At 43.6% G+C, this 21,456-nt stretch overlaps 4 protein-coding genes across 7 annotated transcripts; 2 read left to right on the top strand and 2 right to left on the bottom strand.

Moving 5' to 3' along the window:
• Position 1: 1 nt before the first annotated feature.
• On the top strand, positions 2-2,842 carry nbs (nibrin). Its single transcript, XM_018006254.2, has 4 exons — positions 2-158; positions 218-1,030; positions 1,093-2,621; positions 2,685-2,842. The coding sequence occupies exons 1-4, from the start codon at positions 131-133 to the stop codon at positions 2,763-2,765; spliced, it is 2,451 nt and encodes an 816-aa protein (XP_017861743.1). The 5' UTR covers positions 2-130; the 3' UTR covers positions 2,766-2,842.
• Positions 1,108-4,093, bottom strand: LOC108613064 (uncharacterized). The gene is made up of 2 exons (XM_018006268.2): positions 3,823-4,093; positions 1,108-3,761 (listed from the first exon to the last, which is right to left on the bottom strand). Exons 1-2 carry the CDS (start codon positions 3,902-3,904, stop codon positions 2,803-2,805), a joined length of 1,041 nt encoding a protein of 346 aa, XP_017861757.1. The 5' UTR covers positions 3,905-4,093; the 3' UTR covers positions 1,108-2,802.
• A 279-nt stretch (positions 4,094-4,372) lies between these two features.
• Fdx2 (Adrenodoxin-like protein 2, mitochondrial Ferredoxin 2) lies at positions 4,373-5,381 on the top strand. The gene is made up of 2 exons (XM_018007673.2): positions 4,373-4,518; positions 4,619-5,381. The coding sequence occupies exons 1-2, from the start codon at positions 4,373-4,375 to the stop codon at positions 4,956-4,958; spliced, it is 486 nt and encodes a 161-aa protein (XP_017863162.1). The 3' UTR covers positions 4,959-5,381.
• Positions 5,304-19,759, bottom strand: dyl (transmembrane protein dusky-like). Of its 4 annotated transcripts, none has more exons than XM_018007664.2 (3): positions 19,203-19,759; positions 10,161-10,441; positions 5,304-7,684 (listed from the first exon to the last, which is right to left on the bottom strand). In XM_018007664.2, exons 2-3 carry the CDS (start codon positions 10,224-10,226, stop codon positions 5,909-5,911), a joined length of 1,842 nt encoding a protein of 613 aa, XP_017863153.1. In that variant the 5' UTR covers positions 10,227-10,441; positions 19,203-19,759; the 3' UTR covers positions 5,304-5,908. The 4 variants fall into 4 exon arrangements, with proteins under 4 accessions (XP_017863153.1, XP_089323994.1, XP_089323995.1 ...); XM_089467868.1 differs by lacking the exon at positions 19,203-19,759 and adding an exon at positions 11,320-11,531; XM_089467869.1 differs by lacking the exon at positions 19,203-19,759 and adding an exon at positions 11,020-11,256.
• Between the last annotated feature and the right edge of the window lie 1,697 nt (positions 19,760-21,456).

The following is a 21,456-nucleotide window of genomic DNA, read 5'->3' as shown; positions in this document are numbered from 1 at the left end:
CATGAGTAGGTTTGATTATCATTATGAACATGAACATTATTCTGTTATCTTCGAACGTAACAGCATTCCAACAGATGTTTCTGTTAGCGGTCTTTGTGAAATTGTGTTGCCGGTTTAAATTGTTGAAATTATGTTTGTCCTGACGAAAGTAGAAAATGGTTTGTAGACTATTAAAAATACACTCATCGATTATATATTGACAACAGATGTATTGCAGATATGGAAAAAATCCTTTTGATTCCATCAAAAGCGACTTACACAATCGGTCGCTTGTCAACAGACGTGATTCTGAGTGAGGACCTTAGTATAAGTCGCACTCATGTAAAGATTTGTCCTTCAAATGGCGGATCGCTGACTGTGGAAGATCTAGGCTCCAGGTACGGTACATTCATTAACAATGACATTGAGCGTAGCAAAAAGATGAGTGCAAAGACGCCAACTCCACTTCACATTGGAGACAGGATTCGCTTTGGCGCTTTGAAGAATGTGTGGAAGTTGTCGCAGCTTAAATTGCTGACCACTGCATCCGCGCTGAACGCCACTGAGATACACGAACTGAATAACCTCATAAAATCATTAAATGGGGCTATCGTGCCATCTTGGACGGATGAGTGCTCGCACTTAACCATGGATACGGTTACGATCACAGTAAAGCTGCTCCATGCACTACTAGACAATAAACCCATTGTTCGAATTGATTTCTGGCGAGAGTTAGTGAAGTTAGCTAAGCGTGTTCATGTGCCCAATGATTTGCCAAAGCCCGATGACTTTATGCCCATACAGCCAGCAGATATGCCCAGCATCAAGTGGCGTCCTGAACGCACCAAACTCTTTGCTGGAAAAACCTTTGTATTTATGAATCGAAAGCACCTCGACATGTACGGTACTGTCGTTCAGAAGGCAAGCGGCGCATGCAAAGACCTGAACTCTGGCGTACGAAAGCCGTTTCTAACTAAACCAAATGTTATAGTCATACAATATGTGTCCTCTACTCAATCCCAAGCGACAGAAACTATTTTCAGCGTACAAGGTAAGTTTACTTGACAAATATAAATTCAAATGTATTATAATCTAGTCAATCTTTTCTTCCAGGTATTTTGGAACAAGCTGGACTCCGACCTGTACCGGATTACGAAATCGGCCTAGCCATTTTACACTGCTCCTTGGAAAAGTTTTGTAATCCGTCGTACAAAGTAACTGAGAACTCATTGGCTACAACCGAGTCTATGGATTCTTCGATCTTGGTTCCAAATACAGAACGCAGTCAAGCACAACGAGCCGCAGACAAAGCATCCGAGTTCTTCGTCCCCGAATCCCAGAAGTCACAAATATATGCGCTAAGCACTGGAAGTGAAAAGCAGTCATCGGAGCCAAAGCCGGAACCTGTCAAAAAACCAACCAGGATGATGCCTAAGAAACGAAATAATGCCATCTACTTGGACTCCTCCTCGGATGAGGACATTCAAGTCGAAGTGGTGGAGGCGCCAAACAAGAAGGCTATGACCGTAATTGAGAATAATTCGAAGCGTAAAATTGAAAGTATTTTGGATTCCTCTGATGACGACCAATCAAAAAAGAAATCGAAATCTTCGTTGGAGCCTAGCTTAAATAGTGATGTGGGTATCCCACCTGAAGACACCAATCAAAAGAATGCAACAGAATCAGCTACAACTCCATCTAGACGTTCAACTCGTGCCCATCCGCTGCAGAAAATCGAAGCGGAGACAAAGAAACCGGAGATCTCGCCTAGAAGATCTGCACGTGGGAAGCCGGCTGAAAAAAAGGCTACATTGCAAATAGTTCGGAGTGATAGTGAAGACGATGAGGAACTTTTCCAATTCAAATCCCAGGCCTCAGCACCTGTGGAACAGGCACCAATCCAGCCGACTGAGACCAGCACGGCGTCCGAGAGTATATTGGCGAAACAAGCTGCGCCTAGCCCAAAGATCAATAAAAGAGGCACGATTAGTGTGAGAAATTTTCTGGAAAAGTCACAAAGTCAGGCGTCAAGTCAAAACTTTGCTCCACCTGAATCTCAGAAACGCAAACGTCTGTGCCTGAAGCTAATAAGCGAAAGTGATAGCGACGATGATGAAAACCTTTTCCAGTTTGGCGACGGCAGGAAGCGTAAGCAAACGCGCGTCGGCTCAGACAATGAGTCTGATAATGAAAATATGTTCAATTTCCAAGGACGTGATCAGCAAGAACATAGCAAAGCTGCGAGCGAACATGATGAGGATTCAGTTAGCACAGAACCATTTGTAAATGAATCAAAACCAAAATCCAAGTACATTGTGCGCAAGCCAAGCGAGCAGCCCCGTAAACTAAATGTAAGCGGCTGGCTATCATGTAGCGGGCTACATGAGGATGTCAAGCCGGAAGTGAAACCAGAGTTACAAATGGATGCGGATGCAGAGGATGCAGAGATCAAGCGAGAGCTGGACGACGAGGATGATAAGGAGAAGCTGGATCATATTAAATGGCTGGCCAGCCTAAAGGATAGCATACAGGTGCGCATGTGCAACATGAGCATCAGCGTTAGATCCGCAGACCAGACTGATGCAGCAAACACAACTGACAACAAATACAGCGGTCGCCCGAACTTTAAAAAGTTTGTTAAGGTAAATAGAGGCAATCAATAAATAACTAACGACTGCTTTTAACTAATTTTTCTCTCTTTGCAGAAGAGCAATGTGCACGCACAGCAGCATACTGTGGGACTCAAGCGTATGCAGCTGGCTGAGGGCATGGTCTCTAGTCTGTAAGTGCAAAATAACTTATTGATTTGTGCGTTTCTTCGTGTTATATTTTACTACCAATAAATTTTCGAAATATATTCAAAGCTTTGGCTTGTTCCCTAGCCTGCAGCTTGCGCTCGAAGAGCGTTTTAGCCGCCAGCCATTCGTGATTTTGTATTGGTTTCGTTACACAGTTCTCGGGATTCTTTTTGCGTGCCTTGGATTCACGCACGATGAAGTGCTTCACATCTTCCACGGTGGCCAGCGAACTCAGCTGAAAAGCTGTCTCTGTCGGAGCTATTGATGTTTCGCGTGCAACTACAGTGCCCACATCTGCCTTCAGCTGTTGCTTGGCCTTTTCCACTTTCGTAATTAGGGAAGGTGACTGTTTAAGGAGTTGGACACCTGCAGGGCTTGCTTCCTCGGGTGTAGCTGTCTGGATTTCCTTAATCACCTGCAGCTTAGTGGGCAATTTACAGTCTTCGGGAAGAAAATTATGTTTTTCTACTTGTGGAAATTTGGTACACTGTGGTTGCAGCTTGTTATACAATGTGGCACAATTGTTGGCTTGCACGAAGCTCAGCTTATTTATCTTAGCTACAGCTGCAATTAACAGGGTCAGAAACTCCATGAAGAAGTTGCTGCGAATCATTTGCCCAAAGTATTTGATAGCCGCCTGGCAGCAGTCACGAATGCGTTCATGCAAACTATAAAAGGCTAGCAACCGCACCAAGACAAATTGCAAACTGTTTCGGGTGGGCATATCGCCAGAAAGCTCCGCATCACAAGCATCCGGCAAGGCTCCGCGAAAATGTTCCAGATCGCGAGGTAGATCAAGACGGAGCAGTCGGCAAAGCGCTGCATTTAGTTTGCAGACAGCACGAAATCCTGGCATCCCGCGAAAAGAATTCTTACGACGTGCCATCAGGCGTCCTATCAAGGCTGCTGTATTGTTGAACTCCACGAAGTCTGGTCTGGATTGCTGCTGCAGGTAACGGTTGATAGCCATATAGACATTCTTTGCTGTGTGTAGATTGGTTCATTATATAAGGATCTTAAAACTTCACAATATAGTACACCGTACCAAATCCTGTTTCCTTAACTTGTAAGGTGACTAATGGAGGCTTTTTCAATTCGAATTCGTTCCAAAAATGTAAACTCGCCATGCTTGAACAAAATGTAAACAAGTATGTTACCAATAGCTGTTGTCGAGGCTGCCAGATGTGCAAGTTTAGTTTTTGGTATTTTTTTTATATCTTAGACCAATCAAAATACTAATAATAATAACAACAATATTATTATTTTAGAGTAATGACAGGGATCAAATATAACTTCACTTTGAGCTTATATAACAATAATAGCATGAAAGGCTTGTTTTTTGGCGGCTCCACAGCTTACGATTTGGCAGCACTGAAAAAGCAGAACCGTCTGGCAGCTCTATCTTTTCCATATGATTGCCTCCACCTGTCAGCTATCAGTTTCCTCGAGTATTTACCGCAGAGAGCTGTTGCGTGTACCACTTAAATTTTCTGTTAATTCCTGTTATTACTTAATAAAGTCGCCTATATTGTCCTACAAGTGGCGTGGTTGCCTGGTGTTAACTGATTAGATAGTAGTTGAAAGCATACAACGAAATGTTAGTCATAAACAGAATTAGAAATGCAGCGATATTATCGCTGCGTAACGCTTACATTCGAAATTGCTTGAGCAACGAATTTCGAGCAGCAACAAATTCCACGCGCACTTTCTCGCTGGGTCTGGCGCTGCGGCAACAAGATGTGTAAGTGGCATCTAATGAACAAACACGCCCAATGTAAAACTAGGAAATTGTAATGTTTAACTCTCTCTCTCCCTCTCTCTCCTCTGTGTCTTTCACATAGTGTGAATGTGACCTTCGTCAGAGCTAACGGCGAGAAAATTAAGAGTTCCGGGAAGGTGGGAGACTCGCTGCTGGATGTCGTCGTTAACAACAATGTGGATCTGGACGGCTTTGGTGCCTGCGAAGGCACACTGACCTGTTCCACTTGCCATCTAATATTCAAAGAGGCAGACTATGAAAAGCTGCCGGAAAAGCCAGGAGATGAGGAATTGGACATGCTGGATTTGGCATACGAGCTAACGGACACCTCCCGATTGGGTTGCCAAATTACACTGACCAAGGACATGGACGGACTGGAGGTTCAGGTTCCTGCCACAATAAACGACGCACGCGCAGCGTAAATGTGTTCCACTGTTCAAATTTGTTAAATTTTTGAGTGCTATTCGCTATAGTTAACATATTTCATAGTCCATTATTCAACCCAAATTGTTGTACAAAACAAAGGCTCAGGCGGTTTTTATTAAGAGTGACTTTTTGCATAAATGAATTTTAATTGGCAATTTGTAAAACGAGAAATTTGTAAATATTTATGTGTTTGTAAATAAATAGGTAGAGTACATTTGAAATTTTCATAAAATATGCACAAAGTTCTCTATGTGCGTATGTAAATTCAACATTCTTATGAACTCCGATGTGTCATACATATATATATTCAGCCAATCCCAGCAAAAGTAAGAATAGACACGTTTTTGTTTTAATAAAAGTAAACTTTTTATTATTTCGCAGCTATCAGATAAAGTAATAAATAAATAATTTAATATATACATCTGCTATATTAACTTATTTTTAACGATTTTCAGCTTTGATTTTTTATTTTCTTTCGTTTTTTATCCGCTGTGCCATTTAAACTCGTAATTTAGATAGTTCTTTTCTTTTTTTTTTGCGTTTTTTCTTGTTTTGCGTTTAAATTATTTATGTATAACTGAAACTTAACAAATCTGACAATGAGCAAAATTACGTCACAATTTTCGTTTATTTCGATTCGTTTCGATCGTTCAAGAACTAAAGAATCATGCAGATAAGGCGAATCGTTGCCATACGAAATTACAATTCAATAAATAGCCAAAAACAAATTAAAGTAATAATAATAAATAGTTAAGGAAATGTTGTAGAGCATGAGAAAGCATAAATAAGTTAGAAATTAGAAGTGTGAAATGAATAGAGGTGCACATAAAACTGATTTGGTTTTCAATTCACGCCGTGCTAATGATGGTGCCATGGATACCTAGTGTGTATGCGTGTGTGTGTGTGGTGTATGTGGTGTGTCGTGTGTGTTTGTTGTGCCTTCTACTTAGTTGACATAGGCCATGCCCGCGCCCTTGCGATCGAAATGGCGCACGCGCACAAAGAGGAAGGCGGCGACTAGAGAGGCCACAGCCAGGACGAGCAACAGCATCACCAAGCCACCGACAAAGCTGGGCACAGACATGCAAATGGTCTCGGCATCGGCTGAGCGCGCCGATTGGATCACCACCGTCTCGTTGCTGGCATTGCTGTTGAGCGCAAAGTTGACATCGCCAGGTGCCACCACCTGAATGATGCGACTCGTGTTCACGTCGGTCATCTCCTGTGCGTTACGTTTGTAGATTCTTGGCTTGACCACAATCTCCATTGTGTCGCGACGCCGGCGCACGCCGCGCAGATCATCCAGACCCTCAACGGAGCGTGGGCGGCCACCCAGGGAAACGAGATTGCCACCGCTCAGCTCATCCTTGCGCTTCACGGTGCTGTATTGGCCAGGCTGGCCAGGCAGTGGTGGAGGCGGCAGGCCCAGTTCGTTGCTGCCCTGCTGTGGCTGCGCCTGTGGCGCCTGGGAGCTGGCTGGACCGCTGCCCGCATTGTTGCCCGCCGACTCGGCTGTGGTCACCGCTGAGGTCTGGGCCTGAGGCGAGGGCACAACGTCGGGTTGATTCTCGGAGTAGGCGCCGCTGGCATCGGCAGGATGGCGTGGATCGGGATAAGCTGCTGGAGGCAGACCACCCAAGGCAAAGTCATTGCGTTCGTAGGCCTCTGGTGGACCGTACTCCTCGGAGAGCGCATTGCCGCCGATCTGTGGCAGGCCGTACTCACCACCAGGCAGACCGGGTCCGCACTTGGGCTCGGGGCAGTTGTAGCGGCAGACCTGAATGACGCACTGGAAGTGCACGTTCATCGAGTCGGGGAACTTGAAGGCTTGGAAGTAGGCAAAGCTGACCACAGACGCGGAGGGACCAAAGTTCTTAATCTTCTGGAACTTGCTCATGATCTTGGGCCGGACAACGCAGCCATTTTGATCCACCAGCTGAATGGGAGCACGCTTGCCGTCATGAGCGACACAGTTGCGCACGAGCATATCGAACTTGTTCTCGTCATCCTTAATGGCCAGCACCATGGTCATGGTTTGTCCGATCTTCACAATGCCTGACACTTCGGAGGCCCAGGGTCCCTTGCCCACCTGAATCTGCATCCAGCACTGAAGATTATCGCCCAGGAAGTTAGCTGTGACAGCGTGCAGCATGTCCACCTGGAAGGGGCGGAAGGTGACCGCCTTCTCGTAGAAGTCGTACCAGGTGCAGCGCAGTTTGCGTGCCTGATCCCAAACCTCCTGCACATAGGGATCGTATTGAATAATGATTGTGTTCTCCACGTAGCTGCCCGATGGAGTGGGTGCACCATAGCCAGCCGCATTGTGATTCGCCGAGCTGCTCATGCCGCAGCTATTCAGGAAGATCTCAAAGGTGGCGCTCAGATGGCCCGTGCCCGGCTGCATGTGCACGCAGTGCGACTCGCTGTAGAAGCCCTTCGAGAAGATCATGCCATAGAAGGGCCGGTCGAACTCAATGTTCACGCGCATGTGTGTCTTCTCGCACTGCACCTGCAGATGCTTGATCTGCGGGCTGTCGTTGGTGCTGGCCAGCGGCCAGGCCTCCTCGGACAGATCGTTGCTGGGGCCAGCGCCAGCGGTGCTCAGGGGTCCCTGTGGTGCGCCATAGATGGGTGCAGGCGCTGGCGGTCCATAGCCAGATCTGTGTTCCAATGGCAGTGCGGCCGATTCAATATGTGATGCATCGCCATGCACGGAAAGATGCTGTGTTGGGAGAGCAGAGAAGGAAAATCAATAATATTTGCAAGCTAAATCTTGGCAAGGTAAACCTAGCTATACAGTGAAACCATTCCCAGTAAACCCATAGCTCAGACTGCTCTACTTTCTTATCGAGTCCCCATAGCGAATTGCTTTCGTTTCCAGATATTTCAGCTGAAAGGTATTTCATTGTGTTGCAAAAGATCTGAAAACTCTGTCAGCGGAAAAGCTGATGCGCATGCTTGGCTGCTCATTTTGTCATTTAATTTGCGACGCCTTATGCAATTCGAATCGAAATCCAAAATCCAAGCGACAAGCGCGCCTTTTTCGAAAGAAGCGTGCCAGAGCGTTGAAAATTGCGGCGCAGTTTATTTATGTATTTATGTTGAAATTGAATGGCCGAGTGGAGCGAGGCACGTTTACCTAAGCCGAAAGCAGGGCCTATTGCATAAGCAAAAGCCATGACAGCCATGTTACTCCCTTACCCAGTCGCCTCTCTTTCTCCCTCTTCCCCTTTATCGCTCTTCAGCACGGTAACTCGATTGCGTCGCTTTCTTTTCACTGTATCTTTTTCATTCCCGTTTCACATTTGGCTCATAATTTTATAGTTTTTTTTCTTCTTTCTTTCTTCTGGCTATGCCCGGAAAGCGGATGTAACGCTGTGTCTGTGGCTCAGCCCAACGAAAATCGAAAGTTCAAGACGATGACGCTGTGGACTTTTTTTTCTTCTCATTTTTGGATATCTTTTGTCGTCCGAGATGTCGTGAGCTGGTTTTGAAAGTGAAATGACCACGAATAACAAACAAGCGAATGAAAACTAGATAAAAGAAGCGTCATATATCAAAATTGAGTTAAACTTGAACATCTCTTTTTATACGAAGCTGACTGCACGTAAATACATTCTAATATCGTCTCAATATGCATTTGTTGGTGCAGTTTTTCCCCCTATTCTGTTTGGAGCGTTTCACTCGCAGCTGAAGAAATCTGGCGTTAAATGAATAATATAGCAATCTTAATGTATTAATGCGCTATAAACAAGAAAGTCGAAACTGGTACAAATCAGAGCATAACTGCAATTTCGCTGCCCCAATACAGATACAGACACGCAGCGCCAACTGCTGGCCAGTTAGTTGCAGTTGCACTGGGAGCTAGAGCTAGAGTTTTCCGTGACTCGCGATTGTATCTGCGAGATACTTGCTCTGCATAAGTCTTTCTCTCTCTCTCTCTCTCTCTCTCTCTATTTTTCCTCTGTTTCTTTCCATCTGCGTGTGCATGTGATTGATGCCGCTTAAATGGCTGCATAAATAAGCAATTTGCATTGATTTACATGTTCGCATATGTGTGGCTAAATACGTGTTCATATAAGTCTTCTATTTCAATGGAAAGCGCATCCAACTTGGCTTTAAAAAAACATAGCTTAACGTTAAATCTAACATCTTAACCACTTCACAACGTCACTGTTAAGCTAAGCTCTCTCTTATTGTCGTCATTCGTTATTTTGATTGATTGCCAATGCGCTGGCTAACATTGTTCATGCTGTTAAACAGTCAACAGCGCCAGTGTTAAGCTACGCTCTCTCTGTTATGTTAATTCCTTATTTTGATTGATTGCCGTTTAACATATTCTGTGACTAACATATTGCTGTTAAACCTTTTACAGCGCCACTGTTATGACCCTTGATACTTTTGATTGATTGTCGTTTAAGTTAACATTTTGCACGCTGTTAAATGGCCAGTTACGCCACTGTTCAGCTCAGCTCTCATTCTGTTTCTCTCTCTCTCTCTCTTTGTTATGCTCGTCATTTGTTGTTTTGATTGATAACCATTTGCCTGCTTCACATTCTTGAAAGCTATCGTTAGCAATTGTTAGCAGCCCCGCTGTTCAGCTAAGCTCTCGCTATCTCGCTCTCGCTCACTAACTTGGTTTTCTATCTTGGCGCTGCTTCGAATTACATTGATCAACAGCACACAAAGTGCCGTTCAGTGCGACTGCAGCGCACTTGCTGTTTTTCTTTGCGCTTTGCCGTGCTTCATTCGTTCCTTGCCTCTGCATCCGCCTCTGCTTGCGCATTGATCTCTATTATACCGCTAGCAGTACAGCTCATCAGAGAGTTTTTCTTTTAGTTTTCGATCAACCCATCAATATGCCACACAATGGACACTCGCACTGATTTGCATTCGAATTGAATTGGATATTGATAAACGGTAGTCCGTCGCGTCGAAAGTGAGCAGATCCGCTACACAGCTTGGTTTGCATATGTATGAAAGACGCCGCACGCTCTATCGCTCTCTCACTTGCGCGCTCGCTTGCTGTCAACTTGGAAGTGGGCCACTCTAACTGTATAGCGTTTGGTGTTTCCTAATTGAATTGAAATCATATTGATTGGGCTATCGGACAGAGATCTGATTTTTTCTCAACTTGTCGGTTGTAAGATTCATCTTTTTACACTTTCTTCCCGGACAGACAGCTGTGTGGCACTTACCTGTGTGTTGAATGCCAGGCACAAGACTAAGGCCAAGAGGCAACTGTGTCGCGTATAGTGTCCCATATTGATTGGTGCTATATAAATCCGCTGACTATATAGCCTGCAAGTATGTATATATATCTGTGTGCCGAATCTCTGGTCTGTCTATCAGTTAAGATCAAAACTGTTTGTTTTGAGTCTTTGCTGCTGCTGCTGCTGCTGAAGCTGCGGCTGCTGTTCGTCTCTTCGCGTTCCTCACTGCTTTCTTCTCGGGTTTGTTGATCTTTTGGTGTCTCTTTCTGTAAGTAGCAGAATAGAAAGGGGAACAAGGGTAAACAATGCAGCCAAACAGTTCAACTTTAGCATGAGCTAAATGGAATAGCGACTCTGTTAACAGTCACAGTCGGTCTGTGCATTTAACATTAACATTCTCAGAATATATGCACAGCATATTATACAGGGTGTTATATATTCTCGATGACCTTGTCTTTACTTTACTTTTAGTGTATCATTCATAACATAAAAAACAATATATGCACATTTAAAAATATTTTAATAAATATCGAATTTAATTTATTTGATTTATTTATATTATCCATATATCCATTGCATCCATAGAAAATATCCACAATAAACACCAAGTTTTAGTTTAAAAATATTTTTGATATATTAACTGCTTTTATTAAATTTTAAATTAAATAACTTTTTGAATATATTTTTCTGGTTTATTTAGACATTAGAGCCACAACAAGCTAAATTAATGACAGCCGCTTAATGGCTTAATGCTCATAACTTGAACAGCACTTAAATGACACTTTATATATATGATAAAAGCACACAGATATACACACTCACACTGGCACACTCACACACTCACGCGATCATTTAGTGCCGCCGAAACTGCATTTTATGTAAAGCAAATGAAAACTCGCGGGCAACAAACAGGAACCACTTTCTATTTTCACTATAACAGTACAACGAGGAGCTGCAGCAGCAACAACAACAAAAACTACGACAACGAGCCTCGCCGCCAACGCAGTTAGTTGCAAGTTTTCTTCACAGTGGTTGGCCCCACTTGATGGGCCCCATTAATTTGTATTTGTTTTTGTATTTGATTTTGTATTTGAATTCGTATTTATATTTTTATTTGTGTGCTTTTATTCCGTGCTGTGCTTACTTTACAGTTTGGCCTAGCATAGCATTAACATTATGTTAACATTCGCTAAACATTTCACGTGCCGCGCGCTTGCTTCGAATTCGAATTCGACTTCGACTATGGAATTGAACTTGAGAGTTGAAGACGTTGCCGCTGCGCCTGCGTCTGCGTCTGCTTGCCGATTGAGACTGAGCAACGGAGCTCAGCGCCGACTGACGATCGCATCTGAGGCGCAGCTTTCACACAGCTCCAACTGAAGCTGGCTGACTGCTGCCTGCTGCCGAGCCGAGCTCAGGTTGCCGCGCCGGCTGCCGCTTGATGCTTGGAGCGTGGCACAGTGAGGGGCGGAGTATAAAAATATATATATGAAAAAAAAAGTAAGCGGCGGCTGCGGCGTCTGCGTCGCATTTCACTTGACTGAGTGTTGAGTATTTTTTTTTTTTTTCATTTTTGGGCTGCCTGGGTGAATGTTGTAGCGGGCAGTTTTACTTTTACAGATGGCAGCAACAACAACAGCAACTACATCAGCAGCAGCCCATCATATTGCACCGTGTTCAAGAGGCAGAGCAAGAGCACACCCCATGTAAATGGAGTTTTAACAAGCCTTGGCCATAAATCGACGCGCCAGCTAAAAATAAAAACCGGCTTGTCAGTCACTCCGTCAGCCAGCCAGTCAGCCAGTTAGCCAGTCGGCAAGCTGCCATTGAGCAAGTGTACTATTAACCCACTGAGACAGTAACGGACGCTGCGTCGCTGCTTTGCTGTTGGCAGCGCTGTCAACGCCTCTTGACCCTAGCCAAACAAACGCCGAGTTAGCTCGTTACGCAATGCTCCCAAAAGAACTTCAATGAATGGGGCTGACCACAATGTGTGTGTGCGTGTGTGAGTGTGTGTGTGCGTGCGTGTGTGCGTGTGTGTGTGTGTGTGGGCAGCTCAGTTTAACGGTACTTTGTACTGCTGCTACTGCTTCACTTTCTTCCTATTCGACTATTTTCACCTGAGCAAAAATAAAACAACAACAAATTAGCTGTCTCCCCATTTGCATACGAAAGACTTAAGACACAAATTTGGCAATTAACAAGCAGCGAAATTTTTGGCTTTTTCTTCATCTCAATTTTTCTTTGTGGTTTTTGCTAATTGCTGCTCCAGCGCAGCTACCACAAAATGATTCGTTATCAAATCAACGCATCGCTAAATTAGACAAGCTATTCAGAAATGTATATGTATGTATGTCTAGGTAATAGGCCGCATATAAGATACACTGACTCAGTTGTTAATTTAGACTAGCTCTGCAGAAGGCAACTCTCTATAAAACTATATATCACTAAGAATAATATCAGCATTCCTATATAAATATTTAGTATAGTACATATGTATAATATATATAATGTCAATTATCTTTATAATATATGCATTTCTATATAAATGTTTAGTCAAGAATATATCTGTGCTGGGCTTATAGTCAATGTACTCCTCCAGGGTTAGTGTATAAGAATGCCTTCTAGGCAGCTCTTGTGGCTGATTGGCATTTGGATGATGAGCCACGCTCAGCTTAAGTGAACATTGTTATTGTTGTCATTGTCATTGTTGTTGCTGTTGCTGTTGTTGTTTATAGTAATGTGTAACTGCTGCTGATGCTGATGACTGACTTGGCTTGTTATTTGTTGCTGTTGTTGTTGCTGTTGCTGTGGTTGTTTGGCATAAGGCAAGTGAAAGTTGACGTTTGCCATGCGCAACTCCCAGCGAGCTTTCGTCTGGCATCTCTTTTTCATATAAGGGCATTGCTGCTGCTGCTGCTGTTGCTGCTGCTGTTGTTGCTGCTGTTGCTACTGCCTTTTGTTTTCTTTTTTAATTAACACACTCAAATTACTGCTTACAGGCATTTCTACATATCGTTATCGTTATCGCACGCGTTATCGCCGCCTCTACACAAAAAGCAAACAAACAAAAGAAATGCTTTTTCGGTCTTCCTGTCTAATTAGCTTAGCGGCAGCTTCAACTGCAGCTGCCAAGTCTTTTGTTACTGGCAAACATTAAATAATGTGAAAAGTGCCAGCAGCTAGTGAAAATGCAATGAAAAGTTGTTGCTCTTGTTGCTTGCTTGCTGCTTGCTGCTTGTGGGTTGTTTGTTTGCTTTAGCAGAGGGAGCTCTGCTTGGCGTCCGTCTATTGATTGAAATGACAATTGTAGCTGTCTCCTTGACTGGTCGTTGTCGTCGTTGGCTAGAAACTAGGTGAACCACTGCACTGTGGCACAAACACACACACACACACACTCACACACAGACTATTTGTTCTAATTCTTGATAATTTACCTGGTGTGCTCAGATGACCAACAATTTGGGCTAGATGAGCCGGATATTGAGCAGCATCTGACTTTTGTTGCCATCGACGACCCACGAATTGCAGCAATCAATGCCAACTGGCATCTCATGCAGCAAGAGTTGGGCATTATCTCCACAGATATCGATCTCTATATATATCTATAATTATCATTTAGTTTACTGCATGCCAGCGCATTCCATCGCTGTCAATTAGCCAAGCCATAAAATGCATTTGATGTAACATAAAGCTAATTTCTTTGCGGCTTTTGATGAGTTTTTGGCAGCTAGCAGCAGCAGCAGCAGCATCAGCTGCTTGGCTATTTCCATTAAATTAATTGAACGCTTTCACAAATTCCCACTGCCGCACACTTTTTGGCAAGACAAATGTCCAGCATCCAAATTGGGAGGGGGAGGCGGGGAGTTTACGGCAGCAGCTATAGATTTTTGCTTAATTGAGCACGCCTGAAGCTGACAAATTTTCGCTGAGCGTAGCCCAACCCAGCTAAGCAGAGATGAAGCCCAGATGCAGACAATGGGCACGGGTTTTGCTTAAAACACACAACAACAACAAAAAACAGAACTCAAAATTGATTTTTTTTTTTTTCGTTTGTCAATTTTTTATGTGTTGGAATGTTTTTGTTTACCAATTCGATTGCTGCTTTGGCTTTTGCTTGCTAAGTAAAAGTTTCACTGCCAAGCAGATGCTGCGAGCTCACTGTGTGCGTGTGTGTCTCTCTGCTGCTTCTTTAATATAACGGCAACGAACACACGCACACATGCGCATTTGTGGTTGTGGTTGTGGCTCTAAATGATCGATATTATTTGCCATTGTGGCATAGAAATTGTAGCCCCCCATGCGTAATTAAGCACTAACATATGTCTCTATCGAGCCAGCTGTACGTGTATGTATATGTGTGCATACATACATGTACATATATCTATATTGAGCTGGGATGCTGTGAAAGTGAAATTGTTAACGCCAAAGAAAAGCAAACAACAAAACAAATGTTAACCACCAAGGTTTTACACATGCTTGTTGTTGCTCTTGCTTTTGCTGTTGTTGTTGTCTCTTTGGCTGGCTAGTGAAGGGGCAATTTACGTTTCATTTCATTTAGTTTGGTATGTGCCAGCCACTCGGCTAACTTCAGCTCTTCAGTTTCTTTATAGCTATTAAGTAACGATTTTTTCCCCATCTCGGATAGTTTTGTCAAAGGGCAATTGTTCGTGTCGCTGGAACTGGGCCGAGTGCCCGAATGCGCGAGCGCATTGCCAGCATAATTGTTGAAGATCTTTATAAAACAAAAGTAGTAAACTTTATGGCCATAAAAATTGCTAACAAAAAAATAATTAAGCAGCCAATAAAACGATTTATGTAACAAAAAATAAAAAAGGCTATCAATTACTTTTTTCTGCTAAAAAAAAAAAAAACGAATGACTTAGGCAACAAACTTGGCTGCAATTTCACAAATGCCCGCAGCCAAGCGACTTGGCATTATGTAAAATAGAGCAGACAATTAGTTTTCTATGCTCCAGTTTCATGTTGTTGTTGTTGTTGTTGTTGTTGTTGTTGTTGTCGCGACAGTTTGGCGACAATTAAAAAGTGATAAGGCGCCCGCAGTCTTGCAGTCAACTCTCCGCCTAGACATGCACGCCTGTGCCGCAAATGAAAGTAAATTGTTGCATGCCACCGGCGCTTGCCTAGCTGCCTGCTGCCTGCCTGCCAGGCATTCCATCCATTCACTCAGTTTTGCCAGCGCTTTGCGTGAAATTTTTCGCATATGCGTAGACAACAAGATAACGCATTTCACGCAAAATATAGGGAAAGTGAAAAGCGCGCTTGAATATATGCATAGGATTCTTATATGCAGCCGCATGGTAAATGGATCGAAAATGGGCTACAATTTGACAATTACACATACATATATGTGTAGATATGTAGATATACATATGCATGGTGTGTGCCTGCGCACACATATGAGATCTATTAGATCAGTGCTGTCAGCTTTTGGTGTCCAATTAGATTTCTCCTCGTTTGTCTGATTGAAGATAGTCTCCACTGTCAGCAACGACAAAGGCTGAAGCTGCAGCTCAAGAGGAGGCAGAGGCAGAGACAGAGGAGTGGGAAGAGGAAGCGGCAGCCACTAAACATGCCAAATGAGTTGAACAAAGTGCCGTTAGTCAGGATCCGGCGATAAGCAGCCATTGGCCATTGGCCATTGGAGTGCACCCCAGCAGAAACGAGACACAATTAACATAATTTACAACTTCCCTCCCTCCCATTCCATGCCACCCCATGCCATGCCATGCCATTCCATTCATTTACTTTCCATTTCGTTTAACGGTAAACCGTACGAACGGAGCGCATTTCGCGAAGGCAATCCAAGAGCAAAGGCCCGTCCAGCGGACATGGACATGGACATGCATTTGGCGACTTGGTCACTTGGAACTTGGCAAATGTGCTGAAAACCAGTTTCATTGGCTTCCCTGCCTTCCCCGCTTCCCTCTCTCCCCCCACTCACCCGATCCGACTGCAGTTGCTGCTGCTGCTGCTGCTGCTGCTGTCGTTGCAATGAAAGTAAAAACTCAAGGGCTTGCACTTTCCGGCTGCAGTTCGCAGTGAAAGAGCCGAAAGTCAGGCACAAAAGAGAGTCGCCAACAAAGAAAACGAAGGAGGGAGATGAGCGAGAGAAAGAGATGACGAATGTAACTGGCATATCCTCGAAGTGGCTTCGCAACGCATCGTTAGCTGCGGCTGCAGCTTGCACTGCAACGTCGACTGCGACTGCGACTGGGGGCCGGTTGCATTTTGCTCTGAAATAATTAGTGACCCAATTTCGAGCTGCCGACGTCGGCATCGGCGTCGGCGTGTTCCGCTTGCCTGCCCCGGCCAGCCACAAGACGCATGCAATTTGCTTGGCTTGACTTGGGTTGCAGTTGTTGTTGTTGTTGTTGTTTTTGCTGTTGCTGTTGCTGGTGTTGGCGTAGTTTGTGGCATGCATGCAAAGAAAGTGGTTTTCATTTCTTTACAATTGCTGTCAGCGGGCTGCCTCACTTGCCACAGTTGCAGCGAGGGGCACTCATGCAGTTCACTCCCGCTGCCGCTGCCGCTGCCGCTGCTGCTACCTCAGCCCATTTGAATAGCATTCAAATCAAATGAAAATTTGATTATACTTAATCAAAGCGCCAATTGAATTGAAAGCCGAAGTTCAAATGAGTTTTTGTGGTGTTAAAGATTTCGATTTGCATTTCGATTTCGATTTGGATTTCGATTGAATGTGAGAGTGTGGCAAGGAGTTGCTTTAGTTTGACTGCTAATCATAGACTGCTTAGTCTACTTAGTCTGCTTAGTCTAATCGCAGTTGTAGACGAGTTTCTAACTGCTTTACGGCACTCGCATTTAGAGAGGAGAAAATCCCAGACTCCGCTCGAAAATAGCTGCGTAATTGTTGTTGTTATTGTTGTTGTTGTGGGTAAGACATGCCTGCGCATTCTAAACATTTGCTTTTAACGTCAATGGAGGCTCATAAAGCCGCCATGTTGCTGCAGCTGCAGCGCGGCAACAACAACGACAGCAATTGTTGCCAAAGTCTGAGCAATGAAAGTTTTTTGTTGTTGTTCACGCTGACTTGGAAAAACTGCGTGAAAATTGTACAGGCGGCAAAAACAATTGCCGTTAATTTAAAATTGTCGCCAAGGCAAGCAGCAGCAGGCAGCAGCAACAGCAGCAACAACAGCAGCAGCAGGCAGCAGCAACTGCAGTCAGTAAACCAGTAATTATATCGTTGCAAGTGGCGCAGCTTCTTTCACCTGCGTGTGCATGTACGTGTGTGTGTGTGTGTCTGTCTGTGGAATCAATTAAAAGTATTGCCAGTGCTATGTTTGGGCAAATGACAAGTGCCAGCAGCAGCAGCAGCAGCCGCAGCAGCAGCACGTCTCGCTGACGTTCCACGCTGCGTATGCGCAACCCACTTGGCAGGCGGCTAGGCAGGCAGGTAAGTGCAAGCACAATACAAGCACGCGTGCCTGACTGCTGCAGCAACAGTTGCAGCTACGAAAGTATCTACGAATTGCTAACGTCTGTGTGTATGTGTGTGCGTGTCTGTGTCTGTGTGCAAAGCGAAATTGTTTTCATGTGCGCCAAAGTGGAGCAGTTTTTGAACAAAGCAATTCGCTAGCTTAATCAAACACACACACACTTGGACACATGTGTGGAAAACTGCAGAGCTATTGCAATTGTAGCTCTAGCATAAGCCACCAACAACTAGCTGCAGCGGCAGCAGCAGCAGCAGCAGCGCCAAATGAGAAGCGGCACAAGTCAATTTCAGACTTTCATTCGCGCGAAACGCGATGAAAATTTCACCAGCAAACGCGACGAGAACTTTTCGCAGCCAGTTCCCGTGCCAGTTCCAGTTCCAATTCCAGTTCCAGTTCCAGTGTCAGTTCCAGTTCCATTAAAGAAACGCGTCTGCTCTGGCCTAAGCGGGTGGCTGCCAAATTGCCTAGATTTATGCAAATTCAACTAATGAACAAAAAAAGAGTCTGAAATGCCGCTGCTTCACGGCTCAGCAGCGACTCTAAAACTGTAGGTGTGTGTGTGTGCGAGTGTCTCATTGTGTGTGTGTGTGTGTGTGTGGCAAGTACGGCTCTTTTGTTATTAATAATTTCCGCGTATTGCACGCCAAGGCAACTCGACGAAACTTTTATCGTCTGCTTTCTTTTGCTCTCTCAATAATAGGCAAATCTACACACACACACGCACATACACACACATGTAGCTGTGACTAACGAAAAAAAAAACACTTTGCTTTTCTTTCCCAAATGTTGCAACGCTTTTGTGCGCAAATGGAGCTGCGGTTTTATTATTATTTTTATTTTTATTATAATTATTTTTTATAGAGAAGCTCGTTTGCCAACTTGACTCGGATGCGTTGCACAAATAGAACTTGTTGCAAGGCAGCGAGTATTTACGGCACCTATCGAAAGTAGCTGTAAATTGCATTTGCAACGATTCGAAATCGGTTTACTTTAGCAGAGATAACAACGGAGCAGCAAAGCTGAAAAAAAAAAACTTCATTTTCATAATTAGCTGGGACTGTGGACCGTAGAGCCTCAAGAAAGTGCAAAGAAATTGTGAAAATAATAGAAGAGTACATTTGAGACAGTTAAGGGATACTGCTTTGGGAAATAGTAGATAAAGGAATTATTCCTTTATACTTTATAATGATGATGATAGCCTTTAATTAATAAATTTTTTCGTCATTTCTCTATTAGTAACATCATCATCTCTAATTTACAATCTATATAATATCTATTAATATACTTCGATTTTCTTATATATACATATATATAGAATAGTATACAATGTTAGATCCAATCCAATTGTTAGAAAAATTAGTTTTTTTCTTTCGCTTATTTAATTGTAATTATAAATGTCATTCAAGACTTTCTCAAAGCTCTGCGCTTCATTTTCAAGTCTTTTGCGAATTTATAATTTATTTAATGTAATTTCAAGTCCATAAATAGTCTTCTTTATATCATTTCGCCAATTAGACGAAATTCTTTGCTCTGTCGTTTGTCTTACCTTCAATTAGTGTTAATCCCTAGCGGTATTTTGTATTTGTAATCCCTTTTAGCGAACCGGTTGCTTGCGCGTGCCAGAGATAGAGAGATGGGGGAGAGACAGAGATAGTGAATGGCACTGCGGCTGCCGTCGAGCGTTGATCACGTTTGCCTTTGGCTATATGGCTGGAGTCTGAGCCAGCTTCCACAACTGTATTCAATATCTGTTCAGATTTCGCACAAAATATATATCAGGAGCAAATCGAGTTGCTCGTCTGTTTTTTATTTTCTTTTTTTTTCTGATAACACTTTCAATGTATTCGCACACAGAGATTAAGAAAGAGAGATCGAGAGTCGATAACGCGAGCGCGGCTCGAACGCGAATGTAGCTCAAGTGGAGTGAGTGTTCAGGACGAGGTGAGTGATCGGTACTCGATATATCGGTATCGGTATCGGTATCGGTATCGATATAGGTATGCACTGCAGCAGCGTCGCACCTCTGGCTCAGAGACACTGACTCGTCGCACACAACGTTGAAATGAAAATGCGGCTGGGCCGTATCGCTAACCAAGATTTTATATCGCGTGAAAGTTTTGACCCCTTTCTGTTTTGCAGCTCGCTAGCTCGCTCGGCAGCCGCTTCGCTCCAGCGCAGTCGCTGCCGACGCCGAGAGTGCTGAGAGCCGAGAGCCGAGAGCGCGTGAGAGCGAAAGAGCGCGCGAGCAGTGCGAATGTGGGAGAGTGTTTCTCTAGTCAAATGCAAAATATGCCGTTGTCAGTCATTCGGCTTTTCGGCGCCCCGACCAAAGCCGAGTGCGAGCCTCGTGTCCCGCGTGTCCCTCGTGCCCCTCGTGTGGAACTGCGAACCCGTTACAGCTACTTTTCATTTCAGTCCGCTTTCTGCAAGCTTTTGTTTTTGGCAGCTTCGCCTTCGCTGCCGTCGTCGGCGTCGTCGTCGTCGTCGTCGCCATGTCAAGGTAACGGATGACGTCGAGTGCGTCGCCGCGATTGCCTAATTCCCATTGTTATTCATAAAGGGATGCGGCTGATTCATTTGCCATTTGTCCAAGTCTTTTGCTTGTTATTCTGGCCAATGCATTGGAAAATTAAATTATGGCCACGTTATGCAATCACTAATGATATAATGCGCCCAACTAACTTCAGCTAACTGTTTGTGGCGACAGTTTTTGGGCTTTTTAATGGGCTGAGTAAATCATCATTAGGCGTTGACCTTTGTTGCAGCCTAGCGGAAATAATTAAATGACTTCATTTGTTGTCAATTATCGAATCCATTGTTTTATCTGGGAGACATAGGGAGAAAATTGGATTAGACGGGCATGGGCAACCTTTCAGACTCATTAAGTCTAGGTCTTGAACTAGTAATTATCAAATTGAGATTTAGATGATAAATAGTTACGTAAATCCCATACTCAAGATTGAATCCTTTAATCAATTCATATCCAATTCTAAGCAAGTCCGAATCGGATATGAGTTTATTAAAGGATTCCACTCAGCTGATAATTAAGATATATATTCATCACTTCTTCTTCTTCTCCTTCGAGTCCATAGCATACCCCGCTATCTATCCATTGTCATTCACATTTGGGTTTAGACAAAACACATCATAAATAAGTAAACAAAGTAACTGCGAAAGCAAGTTTGTTGCCAGAGTCTTTTGTTTAAACTATGCATTTTTAGTATGCAAGAAATTATTTAATTAAATTGTAAAAGTGGTCGAAATATATAATAAAAATGCAAATTGATCCAATTTCTATGAAACATTGAAAGTTTGTGAACAGCTAGCTATTCGGGTTATTGATTGTAGCCAAGTGTGATAAATTAACAATTTGAATCGGATATTCTTATGAAGTTAAACGGATGCTACATCTCTTGTATATTTCATATATTTATTGGAATGTACCACGGTAACAACAACAACAGCATCAGCGAAATTACCAATGCAATCTTACACAATCTTTAAATGATGCTAAAAATTCGTTAAGCACTCGAAATATTTCGAAAATCAGCTCAATTTCGAATGATGAAATTGCAGAAATTACCAAAAACGGAACGGAAACAAAATGTGCCACAAATTTGGCGAAATATACATAAATGCTGAAAACATACACACACACATATATATATATATATATGTATATATATGTTTTACTCTTTGGCTGGTTAAAAATAACTTTTGTAGATTGTGCTTTGAACTTTCATTTATGCGTGGCTCGCTTGCGGATTTGCTGTGAGCCAATTCAAGCGCCTTTCCTGGCC

This window comes from Drosophila arizonae, chromosome 4, assembly GCF_054131065.1.
Source record: "Drosophila arizonae isolate 15081-1271.41 chromosome 4, UAZ_ARI_1.0, whole genome shotgun sequence".
NCBI classification, from domain to species: Eukaryota; Metazoa; Arthropoda; class Insecta; order Diptera; family Drosophilidae; genus Drosophila; species Drosophila arizonae.
The sequence above is the reverse complement of the archived record's forward strand: the minus strand, read 5'-3'. Positions and strand labels throughout refer to the sequence as shown.